Consider the following 16,889-nt stretch of genomic DNA (forward strand, 5'->3'; position numbering starts at 1 on the left):
AATATTTTTTCGGGTTTTTGTTATGTTGGTATTTAAATCTCTTCTATGCGCTTTAAATAATTATTATTTTGAAAATTAATACATAATACAAATTACATTAACTATTATTAAAAGAAGTATAGTCCATTCCAAAATTTTATACAGGAAAATGGCAGATGTCTGCAATTAGCCGCCAAATCATGTAATAAAATTATGTTTGCTTGTTTGATTTTTAACGTTCCATTTTACGTCTGATATCCGTTGTCTATTACGTCAAATGCCTACACCAGACGTTGATGTAACATATTGCCAATATGTTACATACGTATAACAACTAGGTTTTCATAGACATTACTTTGAAAATCAATAAAAGTGCAGACTTTATGTAAACTTCTACCAAGCCATATAAAACAATCGTTTGTTAGACCACAGACTCAAAAAGGCATTTCTGTTGCATTCTTAATCAGGTGAATACTATTGCTTGTTATTGTTATGTTAATAATACAGTTTTGTGTACATGAGTTTTAAGGTTGAACACTATCTGGCCTTTCGTTTGCCCTCGTCTTTAGATAATAAAGTAAATTGGAACATTTTTATCAACCAGTGACACCCTTTGATAATTGCCTACATAAATCCAAAGTCATATCTTTTTGCAAAGACAGTACTGATTTTGTTTACATTATAAATATATGCTGCAAAAATTAGTGCTCAGGAGACGTTCTCCTGCAAATAATGGAGACATGATATTTAATTTCTTAGTTATGTTATTAAAAATTTACTTTATTTAAAATGTAATTCAAATAAAAATAATGTTTATTATTTTCAGGCAGAAAATAATAAACATAAGAAACGGCTCAAATATAATTTTCACTAACTTGGATTTTGTTCCTTTTGGATTTTAGTTGGCGCCTGGTAGATAGTACCGGTGACCCCAGAGCTATTGCTTTCCTGGCTCAACGAATAAGTATTGCAAGGAAATGCTGCCAGCGTTAAAGGTACTGTGCCACAGTTACTTTTAAATTTGTTTTAATTTTCTATTTGATAATATTTTTATTATTTTTACGATTACTTTGCAGGTTATAAGTATAATGTAATAAATGATACTCAAATTACTTTTAAATAAAAAAATTCGTGTCATTATTTGTAATAATACTCCTCCGAAACGGATTGACCGAAATTTCGGTACATGTGAGAATAAATCGAAAAAATCGAAAGATTAGATACAAAAATGGATCGTAAAAATATATTATATAACTCATAAACTCAAATAAATACCTACCAACACTCATTTTTTTAGATATTAGTACTGTTGTAATATTTATATGGCAAAAGTACATTTGCAGGGTCAGCTAGTACGTTATTAAATATGTACCTATATTTATTATGGGAAATACTACACGAAATCCTTAGCTTGTATAATCGCAAACATTCCCTTTTATTAATTTTAGCATGGCAGATACATTTCTGCATTTCTATAGTTGATTACTTATTAAAATACCTAACTGTTTCAGCTCAATTCTAGTCTGCTACTTTAATAGTAACAAGCTTTTCCTCTTGGCAAGTGTGACAAAAGTGTAGGTAATCCAAAGAATTTTCTTCATAAATTTTACGTTTTATTTTTAAGTCAAATCGACCTTCATAGAATATATTTCGAGAATTCAATGTGAGGTCAATGACAATTGCGTATTTTTAGTTCATCAATTGATTATATTATAATGTTTGAACTGTGATCGCAGTCTGCTAATTACCGCTATGTTTATAGTTATATCATTTCGTTAATTAGCATACCTATATCGCATTTCTAAACTTTCTGACAGATTTTGAATTGTCTACTACAATAAACAGATACAGAACATTAATTAATATAAACTACTTATTTTCTTGAAGCTTAAAGATTATCTACAATATAAAAAAAATCAGTGGCGCTACAAGCTCTTTAGGTCAAGACCCAGATTTCTGAATCTGTTTCATGATCATTTTTAAAACTAATAGGCAAGTAGTGCCTGACACACGCCGTAGACTTTTTGGGTCTAAGAACTATCGGTTTCCTCACGATGTTTTCCTTCACCGTTCGAGCAAATGTTAAATACGCACATAGAAAGAAAGTCCATTGGTGCACAGCCGGGGATCGAACCTACGACCTCAGGTATAAAAGTCGCACGCTGAAGCCACTAGGCCACACTATCTACAATATAAACATAGAGAAATAATTTTTAATCTATATTCAAATGCGTACATAAATTTAGCTGCCATAATCTTATTTATTAACACAGGTATCATGTAACGGAAGGTTCGTTGAACATAAAACATGATTGCACCCTGTTCTATCCCAGTTGTTGAGTCATTTATCAAGATGATTACATACTTCATAGACTATACATAAATTTGAATAATATTCTAATATTCTTTATTAGTGTATGCACCCGTAGTTAGTATGTATTTTGTTGCTTCGTTGAATCTATATTATCTGTCACGTATTTCAAAGTATTTTACACAAAAATATAAATAATATAGCAGAAAGCTTAAAGTAGATGCAAAGTATGAATTGTATATGCAAGTGGAAAATTCAACGGAGCCTTGACTGTATATATACTCAATCTTGATATATGTTAGGCAATCAAAAGAATTTTGAACCTCAATGGTGACGCCGTTGGTTAGTTTTAGTACAGTATAAGGATAAAGTACTACATAGTACTTTCCCATATATAATATTTACCGTCGGTTAACTACCTACTAATTTTGTTTCATTCTCACGAATTTTGCGGTATTATTAAAATAAATTTATATAAAATAGTCTATTAAGCCTGATTTAGTTAGCTGCCTAATTTATCTAATGTTCTGAGTTAATAATTATAAAACCTCATACTCCTTATTCTTCGATTATAAATAAAAACATCTACGTATTTGATTAAGAAAACAATTTAAAATCCTGTATGCAGCTTGTATCTCAAAACCTATTCTGTGGCTGCATTCTTTGCATACAAAAACCTGTAGGTAAACTATTAATAATTGTGAGACAGCTTGCTTTGCTGCATACAATGTTATGGCCTTGTTTGGCCAAACTTTATATCAGCCAGTAATATTTAAAAAAATGTATTACCGTTGCAGATTCTATTGTATTCATACTATATCCGAATTGTCTAGTTCCACCAAAATAATTGCTATAAAAATGTATATTATACCGAGGTTTTAACCTCATTGGTACAGAACATTTAATAAATAAAACATTTTCGTAAATTAGATATTTAAAAATACCATCTTTTCATGACTTCGATAAAATAAAATAGTTTAATATTCCTTGTATTACGCTATTAATACTTCGGAATTGTATTCAGCAATGTACAATTATTTAAATACAATATGCATAATGCTTCATAAATTAATTTTTACCGGCGAATAGAAACAATTAAAACCACGACCTTGGAAGAAAGTCAAAAGATATTTACATTATTATGTCCTAGACATACTTTGTGAATGTAAGAATATCAAATGTCACCTTGAAGATGACAACATAAGAACTATATTTTTGTACTACAATGAATCGTTAATACATATAGCTAAAATGTATTAACGATAGCCATCATTAAATATTTTCTAAATTTTACCTTTTTCATCAGAGGTATTTGATGCTCCAATGACATATTAATTATTGGTGATATTTTCACAAACACAGTTCAGTCACAAGCACTGTCCCATTCACAAACACTAGACCCCCTTTTAATTTAAACACTGTCCGGCGGTAATTTTAATGCCTATTGCGGGTAGTAAGCGCGGCCACCCGTCGCACGCGCATCTATCGAATGAGCGGCCGGGGCGCCGTAAGCTGCCAGTTTCTAAGTAAGTCTATTCTAGAAAATGTGTAAATAATGTACCGGCAAGATTTTGACATCTAATCGTCACTTTTATACCCTTATTTACTTTTGCATTGTCAATAGCAGATAATGCCGATGCTGTCGATATAGACCTTTAAAATATATATCACGCGTATGAAGCGTGATGCGCACGCGCAGATGCGTGATCGAAGGCGCTTCGGTACACCATTGAGAAGCTGGCATCGAAATACTAATTAGTTCTTATGTCAATAAAACCTAAAACATGTTAATTAAATAATATCTCTTATAATTAAGGTGTTGAATAACTAATGATATTTTTAAATGAATAGTAAATAATAATTAATCAAACGTTTGTTGTACACAACAAAGTAAAGTGACCGATGATATAAAACAAAATATTTTTCAAAAAGAATCTATTTGAGTTTTGATACACATTTTTTTGGTATACAAAAATAATTAATAATTTACGGACGGTTAATTTACATTTAAACCCTATTTTAACTTTTGATACTTTAAAAACATTTTTGAAATAATGTTTCAATAATAATGTTACATGTCAGATAATATTTGTTTACACTTCATAGATAAGGATATTAAGATAGACTTTCTTCTGCAGAGTACCATTATTATCTTTGCGTTTAATTTAAATAGAAATAAATCTGTAATAATAATTAACACAACATTGCCTATCCAAAAACTAACTAATTACTTCTAAATGGATAAAACCAATACTAACCGTCCGTGAAAATGGCAGTTTCGTTAAAATAAATGATGTAATGTAGAAAAACTTTCGTTAGAGTTATTATTAACTTATTCAGTTTTTTTTTTATATAAGGTGAAAATGCGCCTACGCAGGCCCGCATCAAGGATGTCGAGCTTGATGCGGGGACTGTGGGGCTGGGTCTACACTCAAATCCCTCTGCTATTGAGAGGGGTAGAAAGACCCTCGGAAGGACAAATGATTTATTAAAATAAAACAAAGTAATTATGGCTAAGCGGGAAGAAGTATCTCACAAATGCATGTATAAAGAGCCTATGGGGTTTTTATATCGTCAAAAAAAGCACAGGTGCAAAGTTATTGTATCAAAACTCAAAAGGGGCACATATCGCAAGCGAATGCACGCTCAGAGGTTGGTAAACTTATAATAATCCTAATGTACGATTGACAACACAAAATTATTTGAAGTCGAAAGCGTCAGAAAATTTAAAACGGGAGCCCATAAACCTTGTTGTCCTTATCGTATTCCTAATTAAGCGCGATTGTCGTGATTCTTTGTCTCTCTCTATATTTGTAAGGTAATTTAAAGAATTAAATATAATATTTTTACGATTCACAATTATGGGAGTTCCTCAATATTTTCAACTTCAGAATATAAATAATTATTTCCCTTATTCGAATTGCCTTAAGCGATAGCCGGCCTATAAAGGCTAGAACAACAATACTTTATTTTCTTCATACATAATGTGTTTTCTTATAAAAAATTTCTTTACAATTTATTTTAGCTAACCTAACTAAGATTCAAAATTCAGATGAAAGTCAAAAGTCAGTTACTTTTGACTTTTCTTTGTATGTGTAATTTAAACGATATAATAATACCGACCCAAAATCAAAGACATCCGAAAGCGACTCATAAATTTCAATTTCTTACGTCCAAGATCTTAAATTAGATTAAGCTAGACGAAGTTCGACATGCATTCACAGTGATAAATGCGTCGGGTGCGCCCGCGCATTTCTACGTGGGATCAAGACAAATATTCATAGAATTCCTGTAGGACAAAACTTGTTTTACGGAGATTTAACCGTTGTATTCGGCTTTGATAAGTTAATAGGTATTAGTTGAGGATTACGTCTAATGGAAATACTATAGCTTTAAATTAATGTATATATCTGACAGTTGTGGCCTATGCTTGCTTTGTCTCCACGTAAGTTAGTTTCTAACTTAAAAGAAAATAAAAATACATGTATATAGTCCTCCTATTTCGGGATTGGTGAAGCTACGTAGAGTACGGATGGTTCGAAGTTTTCGGTAAATACAGAAATAATTTCACCCGTATCACCTCGACGTCCGTCGTTCCACAACTAAACGTTTTTTAAGGCAGTTTTTGCCGCGAACCACTATTATATGGAAGAACTGAAGTATTTATTACGAGCCAATTCGACTAAGGGTCCTTCAATAAAAGGGAGTACCAATTCTTAAGAGGCCAGCAAAGCACTTGCAAGCCTTTTGGTAATGAGTGTCCATGGCCGGCGGTATCACTTAAGATCAGGTGAGCCTCCTGCCCGTTTGCCTGTTGTATAAAAAAAGTCGTTTGGAAGTTTCAGAGTAAGGAGTCAGCTTGCCTTTGAAAGATAAACATTTCTTCAATAATATGCCCACATCATAAAATCTTCCAAACTTGAAATAAAAAGAAATAGACTGACAAATCAAAAAATATATATATGTAAAAGGTTTAAAGCTTTTATATTAAAGCTTTTATATATATTTTTTATATTAATTACGTAAATAAGGATAAAACTGTGGCCTAAAATATACAAAAATACGTCTTAACACAAAGCAATAAAGACTCAATTTACAAGAAAAGAAAAAGGAACTAACCTTACAAAAAATGACAATATATGAATTACTAACAGATAAACTAAAAAGCGTATTAATTATATGAAATGCATATAGAAATATATGTAACATTAATTCGATTCACCCCATTAAAAGTGTAGTAGCTATAAAAATAAATTGAAGGGAAAATTTAAACCGCCTATAAAATTATATGTTCTGTCAAATAAATCATGATTCAAAATCTTAGCTGTAGAAAGTCGATAAGCCGACAACTTCGTTACGAGACAGTAGAACGGCATTCTTAACACGAATTCTAAGTTCAATTGAATAGAAATGATTGGGTAAACACCTTAAGAAACATTTTAAAAACTAAACGCTCAAATAAACATCGTATTCGTAAAGTATTCGTATAGTATTCAGAAACTATACCTATAGTATTCGTTTAAAAACAAATGTTCGCTGTTTGTACAAATCCCTAGGGACATCTGAGTATGTAGATAAGATTAAAATGGTAATATCTTTGCAGAATTAATTACTAATAATATTTTTAAATAAGTATAAACCGTCTCAATGCGTAACACTGTAAAAACAAACATGGTCACGGGTTGACAAGCATATTTACATTCCTCTTTATAAATAGCTAGCCCCGGCTTTACAAGGGCAAACGTGACCCGTAAACCTTGAAATTATATACCTAAATGTTTTTCAAGAATCATTCTAGATCTAGTGAAAATCATAATTCCGTGCACATGCAGATAGACGTGGTGGAGTGCTTGAGTAAAATATAAAACTTATTCAAATATTGTTGCTTTTTTATACGCATTATCAAGCTCTTACTTTTTTTAACGCAAACATATATCTCATTGTTAAATCAGCGTTTGTAAGAAACGTTTTTGTTAGAAGTCAAGACAAATAATTTGTTAGACCACCTAAAATGGCACTTTTGAACGTCAAATAAAATATAAAGAGGATTCTAGTTGCCCCTTCCAAAAGGTAGTTTCGTGTGGAGAATAATGGGCAATAAACTCCACACTTACTTTTATAAAATAGGTTTACAATATTTTGTATACATTAGTTAAATAATTATATGTGAAGACAACGTACTCCTAGAATAAAACTACTATACTAAAAAAAAGTTAGTATACATGTTCCTCACATATATTTACAAATATCGAAACCGTAGAGTATTATACATTAAAGAGTAATTCAATAAAAAAAACAATAAAACAGTGTGTGGGATAAAAACTTTCCTTCTTTTCTCCAACATAGTCTACAGCACTATCACGAAAAAGTATTTTCGAGTTTTTATATGACATTCGTAACGTTTTCTTATGGTAAAATAATTTAAAATCGGCTCCATAGATCCAGAGATTACACCCTACAACCTCAGAAACTTTTCCTCTATAATATTAGTATACATAGACAAATAATAGCACAATAACTAATAATAAATCAGTGGCGCTACAACCTCTTTATGTCTTGGCCTCAGATTTCTGAATCTGTTTCATGATAATTTTTTAAATGGCAAGTAGGTAATCAGCCTCCAGTGCCTGACATACGCCGTCGACGTTTTGGGTCTAAGACATGTCGGTTTCCTCACGATGTGCGCACATAGAAAGAATGTCCATTGGTGCACAGCCGGGGATCGAACTTACGACCTCAGGTATGAGAGTCGCACGCTGAAGCCACTAGGGCAACACTGCTATAAATAATAAATAAAAAACTATAAAGAAATACATATATACGAATACATATATTTAACTATTCATTTGTATAAATAGTTAAGTTTCAAAATGGATCAAAATTATTACATAACGAGCCTGATTCAGTTTGAATACATAAAACATTTGAATAGCGAGACTTAATCTATGGAATTTACAGTCGCCAGTCCAGCTTGTTAAATACCAGTTCCTGTTACAAAATACAATTGTAGGCTATACAGAGTAAGGAATAGAGTGACCATACTAAATAATTCTAGGTATGTTTCCTTTTTTTTATATTGGGACGTCAGAAGGGGCCTTGAAATTAATACGATAGCAAGCCGCCCATGGACACTGAATACCAGAACGCTCGCGAGTGCATAGCCTGTCTTTTAAGAAGTTGTACGCTCTTTTCTTGATGGATCCTAAGTCGAAGTGGTTCGGAACTTCAGTGAGCAGAATAAATAATATGTGTTTAAAGTTCCGTTGCGTACACATTTTTACGTCTGATTGATTATTTCTTTTAAGGCAGAGTTTTCTTTGATAGGACAATATACAGGATTTTGAACCCCACAGTTTAGCAGACCCAGTAGGCGATCGGTCTTCCGAAGAAAAATATTCTTTACGCAGGATCTGCGTATATACGCCGTGTATATTACACACCAGGGCACGTCACTAGAATAATAAAATAAACACGTCAATAAAAACTGAATGATTTCTTAAAATCGTCATCAGTCTTTATGTGTTACTAAAGTGGTAGAAGTTTATAGATAAGATTTAAAAAATAACTATAAATCAGGACTAAAACTATTGAACATATTGAATTTTCTAATTATGACTCACGATAACTCAAAATAGATCTGTGTCTGGCAACTGGCAACAAACATAAGTAAAATCGTATTGAAATACCGAACCTTTCAATGAACCAAAAATAAATTGAACCAGACACAGAACAAGTGCTGATAACGAATCATTATTGCACAATAATCCTTCTAAATGCTGGCGGATAACTTTATCGTCCCGCCCTGGTATAATATATACTTATCAAATGTGATTAGAGGCATCGATTTTTCATCAAAAGCATCGGGCGTTAGTCGCTTGTTCGGTAGGACTTTGTCTAGGATAAGTTCCGGGTAGGCATGTAAACTTACAAGAGTAAAAATCTGATTGAAACACCCTTACGTAGCTTATGTCACAATGAAGGGCTTAGCTGCGGGTCATTTCTGTTAATCTTTATTATCTGACATAATCAATAGGTAGGTTTCTATAGATACAGTATTATTAAACTAAATAGGCTGCCAAATGTCATATCATACGCCTATAGCTCGTTGACAGACAGCTTCACCTGTGTAAACTGTGAGCAAAATAGTTCTGAGCGAATTGCAAGTATGTTCTAGTTAAAAAAGTTATTCGCGTTTCTCAAGTTACACGATTCCAATTTATTCAGTAGTCAGATGCCCCCCGTGACGCTGTCACTTGGAAACTAGACGTTGCATTATAGAACCAGTCAAATTGTTACTGGATACAACGTTGGGCAACGGTAAGCGACGCGAGATAGATTGCGTTGTCTGGCAATTCAAGGGATCTATTGTATGGAAATTATGGATGTTAATAAGCTCCTAAAGCGTTGGTACAAAGTTAAGTACTCTATATTATGTGCGCCTATCTCAGAGACCGCCTTCGTGGCTTAGGTGTAAATGCACATATATACCTAATATAAAAATTAATAGCTGAATGTGTTGCTAAGCGCAAATCTCGAGAGCTGCTGAACCGATTTCGATTATTGAGGTTATACTTCTTTTGGCGCGTTAGGGAAAAATGATGAGAGTAAATTTTTACGATGCAAAAAACCGACACCCTGAATATCTGTTTAAACGTCGGTAGAACAGTCTGGGCCGCAAGTTGCATTGTCTGTCGTGGCCTAGTGTTGTGTTTTTCAGTTGTGTTTATTTAAACCAAAATAATGATTTATATACGAAAAACCTGTTCCAATGTGATAAAAAACATAGTGTTTACTGTAAAATATCATGATTAGAACAAACTATTATTTCGTTTCGATTGGAAGTGACCATTAAAATGGAAAAGAAAAATGCAATTCGACGAGGGAAACATCACTCTAAAGTGCTCGAAGAATTTATTACGCCAAAGAAATATAACTTCTAACGCATGTACATAAGTTTTCATATATTTTTTTTATAATATTCCTTGAAGTACGAGGATGGTTCTTACGGAAATAAAATTTTAAAAAATTGCCTGAAGAAGTCTAAGACCTACAACGCACTAGCGGCTGGCCGCAATGCGGTGTGCCGCTGCGGCGGGCCGCACATCGATTATTACATGAAACCGCACGATAACAACGCACTGACTTGCGGTCAACCGTCAACCGCTCCGGTTGATCTGGAGCTGCGGCGAGCCGCACCGGTTGAATGATGCGGCGCGCCGCGTCCCTCCACGCACTCGGCGCGGTTAGCCGCAAATACCACGTCCTACCCGCCTCAGTCATCGCTTGTTCCTTGCGCTAGACACTATGCAGAGATTTTTTGACGATATTTTCTACGATTATATAAATAAATAACTGCCGCAACTTCTTCAACGTCCATCATGTGCAATATTTCAAGAAGCACTTGACGAGTGACGATTGCGGCAGACCGCAATAGGACCGCAATAGGGACGGTTAGCCGGAATACGGCATGCCGCTACGGCAGACCGTATATACCGCGGCCTACCGCAGCGGCACACCGCATCGCGGCCAGCCGCTAGTGCGTTGTAGGCCTAAAAACCACACTTCAATATTTCCATACAAAATATTCGTAATAATACTTAAAAGGTAATTTTATCTTTAATACTATACCATAAAGTTTAAGTGTTAGTGGAGGGGTTCTGGGAAGGCAAAACAATTATAATGTTACCATCGTATAAATATTGACATTAATATTTATACGATGATAACATTATTTGATAAAATGTCACTTGAAATGTAAACGTCTCTTTGCATCTATAAATCTATATCTGAAAGCCACAAATTTTAATAAAATTAAAAAGTGTTGTGTGTTTGTTATTGTTGACTTATCAACTTTCTTGTTATCTTACTAGCTGACCGGGTTTCCCGAATAGCAGAATAAGTAGAAAATATAAAGAATCGACTGTTAGGCGGCACTAAGTTCGCCGGGTCAACCATCTAAAATATAATAAAGCTTTCTTATCTTTATTTTATTGACCTTCTGATGACTATTACATGTATTGTTAGTTTATTAATATACAAGGGAAGGTAACCCTATTAAGCAATTTTTTTTGATCTCGATTATTCAGATCGGTCTACGGACAGAGGAGGTAGGTGGTGGAACATAAAAATAAAATATACGTCAAATTGTAGGTAAATCTCCTTCTTGGGCTTTTCTGAAGTTGGCTAATAAACTAATACTAATAAACTCCTATACACAACCTACAAACAACTGTCCTACTCTGTGTTTTACATATGTTATGTTTCAGTTCAAAATATTTTACTCAAATCGTTTGAACGGGATAATAGACAGACATCTTGTAAAAGCTGGAATTAAATGCTGGAATCAATTAAAAATTATTTTTCAAACTTTTTAATCAATGTTATAAAAACTCTTTGGTTCTGAAAATACTGTTCGGCATTCAAATATTCTAATCAAGCCTACTGAACACAATATTTTAATTAAATTATATCCAAATCATTTTGAACGTCTAATTAGGTTAAAGGAAACTAATTTCGAAATTTCTTTTGAGTTAAAGTAAACATACGAAGACGTCACACAAGCTGAGATGCATTATATTAGGTGTTTGGCAAACTGCCACGTCTATTAAAATACATTTGATTTAAATAGAGCTTCCAAATCATTGGAAGAGTTCCTTACAGTGGATCCTTTGTGGCGTTTTCTCCAGCAAATATATCAGTAAATGACAAGAACAAATGTAAATATTTCAAATACAATATTTATTTTAGAAGATATACTTCTTTAGGCGCGTCATGAAAGATTGATGAGAGTGAAATTTTACGATGCGCGCACACCGTGACACAAAATTAACAGAATGAAGTTGCCCACGGAAGATGCTACGGCATTAGACATAATTTAAAAACAACATTCAAATTATAATATAATTTATGTTACACTTAATGTAAGAGAATAAAAATAAATATTTATTTATTTAATTTTTCAAATGTAAACTGAATTTTATTGACTATAATGACTCCTTTTCCAGTCTTTGATTATTTAATTGTAATTTATTATTTGCATGCAATCAAAAACTATTTTTAATAATGCCTAAGAAGTATAATTTCTAACGCGCGTACATATGTACATTATACACGCACCCTTTTTTTGTACTCCTACAGCTTACTTAAATTATATATATAACAAACAGCTATAATAAAGATGGTATACATAATAAATACAAAAATGTTCAAAAGTTTACGAAACTTAGAAAGGAAAATATCAATAAATATTATTAAATATATTTAACTAAGTAATACCTATATATAATTCGGCTGTGTTGTGTGATAGTGTGTGAGGGTGTGTACGTGAGGTTGTATATGTTGGGTTTACTCTTATTACCTGTTATTTAGCGCTATCGATATTCTTAATACTCCTTAGGATATTCCGCGATAGCTTAAACGAGGTGAGACCTAAATATTTTAAATAAATTATTGTATTATAATAATATACGAATATTTCAGCGATTAAGTCCGAATTACTATGAGATTTCATAACATTTATGAAAACCGTTTACTTTAAACTTAATTTTCAGTGCCATATATAGTTGGTCTCAATAATAATTGGCAGGGTTCAATGACCTGGTAACGGTCTTGTTTACCGAGGGCGGGCGGCGCTCGCGCACCGCTCTGACCTTCAATGACACGAGTGGAAATTAAATATTAGAAAATTTGCATAATGTAAATTAATACTAACGACATAGAGAAATGTTTATTTACGCTAACTGTCCAATCTATTATAAGAAATCCAATTTTTTTTGACGTCTCTTTCCAGAAGGTCCAGTCCATTTTGTTGTTTCTAGTCCATCTTTTATCCCGCGCTCTAGCAATATGACCTACCCACATCTATTACTAGAATTCAACTATATTATTACAATAAAAAAAATCAAATCATAAACACAAAATTTTAAAGGCAAATATTTGTTGATGTTTATTAAGACATTTGTTGCTTCGTCAATTGTTTTGAATTCGACATTGAGCTGTCACTTGTTTACAAATCGATAACTTTCGCAAAAAAAACATTTATATCACAAACTCCAATTGCATAACATTTCTTTACGTTGATTAATGAGGGCGTGTCCATTAAAGAATTGCGTCTTTGGCACATCACTTTACACCCACATGCTATGTATCTATAAAAGTATTGTTTTATAAATGGAGGGCTCGCCTACAGAGACATGTGATGCGAAACACTATAGCATTAGCACGCGGTCAGCGTGACCACAAACCAACGTCAGAGGACAACATATAACAACCAAGTCTAACATATACAGTGAAAACTCTATATAACGACACTGAAGGCACTGTTTATTGCGTTATAGAGATTTGTCGTTAAATGGTGAGAAGAAAAACGTATAGATGTTAACGTAAAATTGTAAACACCGTTAGATTGTAATCTATCTCGCGAGATTATAAACTGTCGAAAGATTGTGATAATGCTATGTTAGATTGTACTACACTAACTTAGTTATCATTCAAACTTCTTTGGTCAATTACAGATTAATTTTACTTTCCAACAATTTCATATAACTACCGAATAATAATACGTTAAATTGTAAGCAGTTCGTTGAGGTTCACAATCGTTCGACAGTTTATAATCTCGCGAGATAGATTACAATCTAACGGTGTTTACAATTTTACGGTGACATAGATAATCCATGACTCTTGTTAGTCTACTCAACAATAGTCTACACGTGCAAGTATCGTATGCATGATGCCGACAGACGAATTTATTGCGGGTTAGGATAATAAAGAGGCAAAAGAACCTACACAGCTGCGCAGTTTTTACTAATTTTAGCAACTTAAAAGTACTTTATCACTCAATTGTTGTCGTTGTTGAGATGTTATCCTATGTAGAGTATATCATTGTATGGAAGACAAGCTAAACCAACCAAAGCCAATTTGATTTCTACTGTTTAGGTAGTTCGGCGTTAAATCGAGAGCCGTTACATGGAGTTTATACTGTATTTCAAAAGATTCAAGGTATTTGGAGCTACGAATTATCTTAGGAAATATTAAGACGTTAATATAATCATGATACGAAGTTGGCTGACCTGCTATTCGATATACTTTGCCAGGTTGCCTCTGTGCATGAATACGATGTATTATATAACATTATGGCATTATATACAACAGTGGTGGCCTAGTGGCTTCAACGACCCTTATCCCTGAGGTCATAGGTTCGGTGTTCGCATTTAATATTCGTTCGGACGGAGTGCTTGAAGTAGACCCAAAAAGTCTGACGTAAGAATTGAGACTGAAATTTAAACTAAAAAAAACATGCGCTATGGTTTTTAGAGATTTAAATTACAAATTACTTAAATTGTTGTATTTATGTCACCGTAAAATTGTAAACACCGTTAGATTGTAATCTATCTCGCGAGATTATAAACTGTCGAAAGATTGTGAACCTCAACGAACTGCTTACAATTTAACGTATTATTATTCGGTAGTTATATGAAATTGTTGGGAAGTAAAATTAATCTGTAATTGACCAAAGAAGTTTGAATGATAACTAAGTTAGTGTAGTACAATCTACCGAATAATAATACGTTAAATTGTAAGCAGTAAGCTGAGGTTCACAATCTTTCGACAGTTTATAATCTCGCGAGATAGATTACAATCTAACGGTGTTTACAATTTTACGTTAACATTTATAAATTATGAACTCACGTTTGAATATGATGTTAAAATATGGACTTAAGTTTTTAGACTACACATTTAAAAATAAGTTCTACGAATTAATATATTATTTTTTTCAATATTTAATTGAACGTAGGTTTAAGAAAATACATAACATATATGAATAAAAAAAATATTTATATTTTCTTAAAACCGCATATTTCGTAACTTGGGTTTGTTATTGCTAGTTGTAACTAACAAATAGTCCATGCGTATGCGCACTACTTCTTAATACAAATTGCTGTAAGTTATTAGTTTATTGATTTAGATTGACAGCTTAGGGAGCGAGTGGGATGTTTTATAACTCAAGTGCAAGCAGTTAATAACGAATTCTCCTAATCATTTCACATTATAAAATTTATATGACAGACTAAGAAAATGGGCAGTTTGAAAGGCTTGCCTTTCAAACTGCCCGTGACTTTCAAAAATATAACTATTCATAAACGTATTTAAGTTTATTTTATTTTTGAACTCAAATTTCAAATCCCTAACCAATGCATCATCATCGGTAGTTTAAAGAAGTGTCCTTAAGGCTGCCCACCACCACGCGGTGAAAATATTAAGGGCATTTTTTGAAACCTAAAAATTCTTTTCAAACAACATCAATTATTTTTCTGTGGTCTTTCAAATGTTATATTGATTGATTATTGCGTGTTACAATTATGAATAATTAGAAGGTACTAAGTAAATCTATTTTTTGCCGCCTTCGTGGTTTTGGTTCTGAAAACAAAGAAAACGAACGAGTACAGTTTTTTTAATCTTACAAAAAAAAACAAGATTCCTATTTTTACTATAACTTAATTAACCTAGACATTTGCCATATAATATTCAATAAATCAAGTTAAAATAATAGCAATACTTAATGTTAAATAGTTTCTACGTTTACTTGCTACCACAGAAATTGGATTTATTATGAGAATAACAACGTTAAGAACACGATTATTTATACAATTGTATTGATTGACTATTGCATGGTACTTATTAGTTAATAATTATTACTGACATCTTATCTCTTCCGTGTTAGAGGAGACTAAATAGGAACTGGGATGTTGAATGCTTTTACATACATATAACTGTACTTGCATCGTCTATTTGTTTCCGAAATATACAAACAATAATTATGAAATCACTAAAATTTTAGTTAAAATATTCGGAACCAATGTCAAATCTGTGCTGCTATATGGGCGTGAATCGTGGAAAGACATCTCACTCCGACAACAAGTCTTCGTCAACCGCTGTTTTCGCGGTATTCTAGGCAGCTACTGGCCCGAAAATATTTCTAACGAGTAACTTTTTAAGCGCTGCCGAGAAACCCCGATTAACCAGCAGATAAGCGACGCAAATGGAAATGGATAGGGTTTACACTCCGAAGGGATCGCAAGCAGGCGCTTGTTTGGAACCCGCAAGGAAAGCGGACGCGTGGCCGTCTCAAGCAAACCTGGTGCAGGTACAGGCATAGAGAGAGCCGGAAAACCTTGGAGCGAGGTGAAATACGAGGCTCAAGACCGAACACTATGGAGACTCACTGTGGACGCCCCTGCCCCATCTAGGAGTTATAAGACATTATGTTAAGTGGACTTCGGACATTGCCCTTAGGGGAATTTCTTAAAAGTTTATCAACGTGTCCAGTACTTAATCGTGCAACAATCGATTCTAATAGCGTTTGAGTCCCGGCTGTGCACAAATTTATCTTTCCAGACATAAACATCAATGATTTTTTTTAATAAACAGAAAAATACTTTCTCTGTTGACAGTTGCTCGGCCTATCTGGCCTCGGCTGTTGCCCGAGAAAATACGAAAAAAAGGTTTAAAATGGTGTTTTTCATTTTGAACGTGTCACTTAGTATAATCATACATTTTATTAGCATGATAACCTCAGTTTCAATATTACCGTGTGTACCAG

The 16,889-nt window shown here is 33.2% G+C and overlaps 1 protein-coding gene across 4 annotated transcripts in view; it reads right to left on the reverse strand.

The window, feature by feature from the left end:
* Positions 1-16,889, reverse strand: part of LOC125057137 (glycogen-binding subunit 76A) — a 53,054-nt gene that overhangs the window by 14,070 nt on the left and 22,095 nt on the right. The window contains exon 1 of one of the 4 annotated variants that reach the window (XM_047660618.1): positions 3,585-3,780. The exons of the other annotated variants lie outside the window; for them this stretch is intronic. Coding sequence (XP_047516574.1) covers positions 3,585-3,620 — 36 coding nt within the window. The 5' untranslated portion in view covers positions 3,621-3,780. Of the gene's footprint in view, positions 1-3,584; positions 3,781-16,889 lie in introns of those variants that run through there. 4 annotated transcript variants of the gene reach the window in all.

The sequence above is a fragment of the Pieris napi genome, chromosome 16 (assembly GCF_905475465.1).
Source record: "Pieris napi chromosome 16, ilPieNapi1.2, whole genome shotgun sequence".
In the NCBI taxonomy this organism is placed as follows: Eukaryota; Metazoa; Arthropoda; class Insecta; order Lepidoptera; family Pieridae; genus Pieris; species Pieris napi.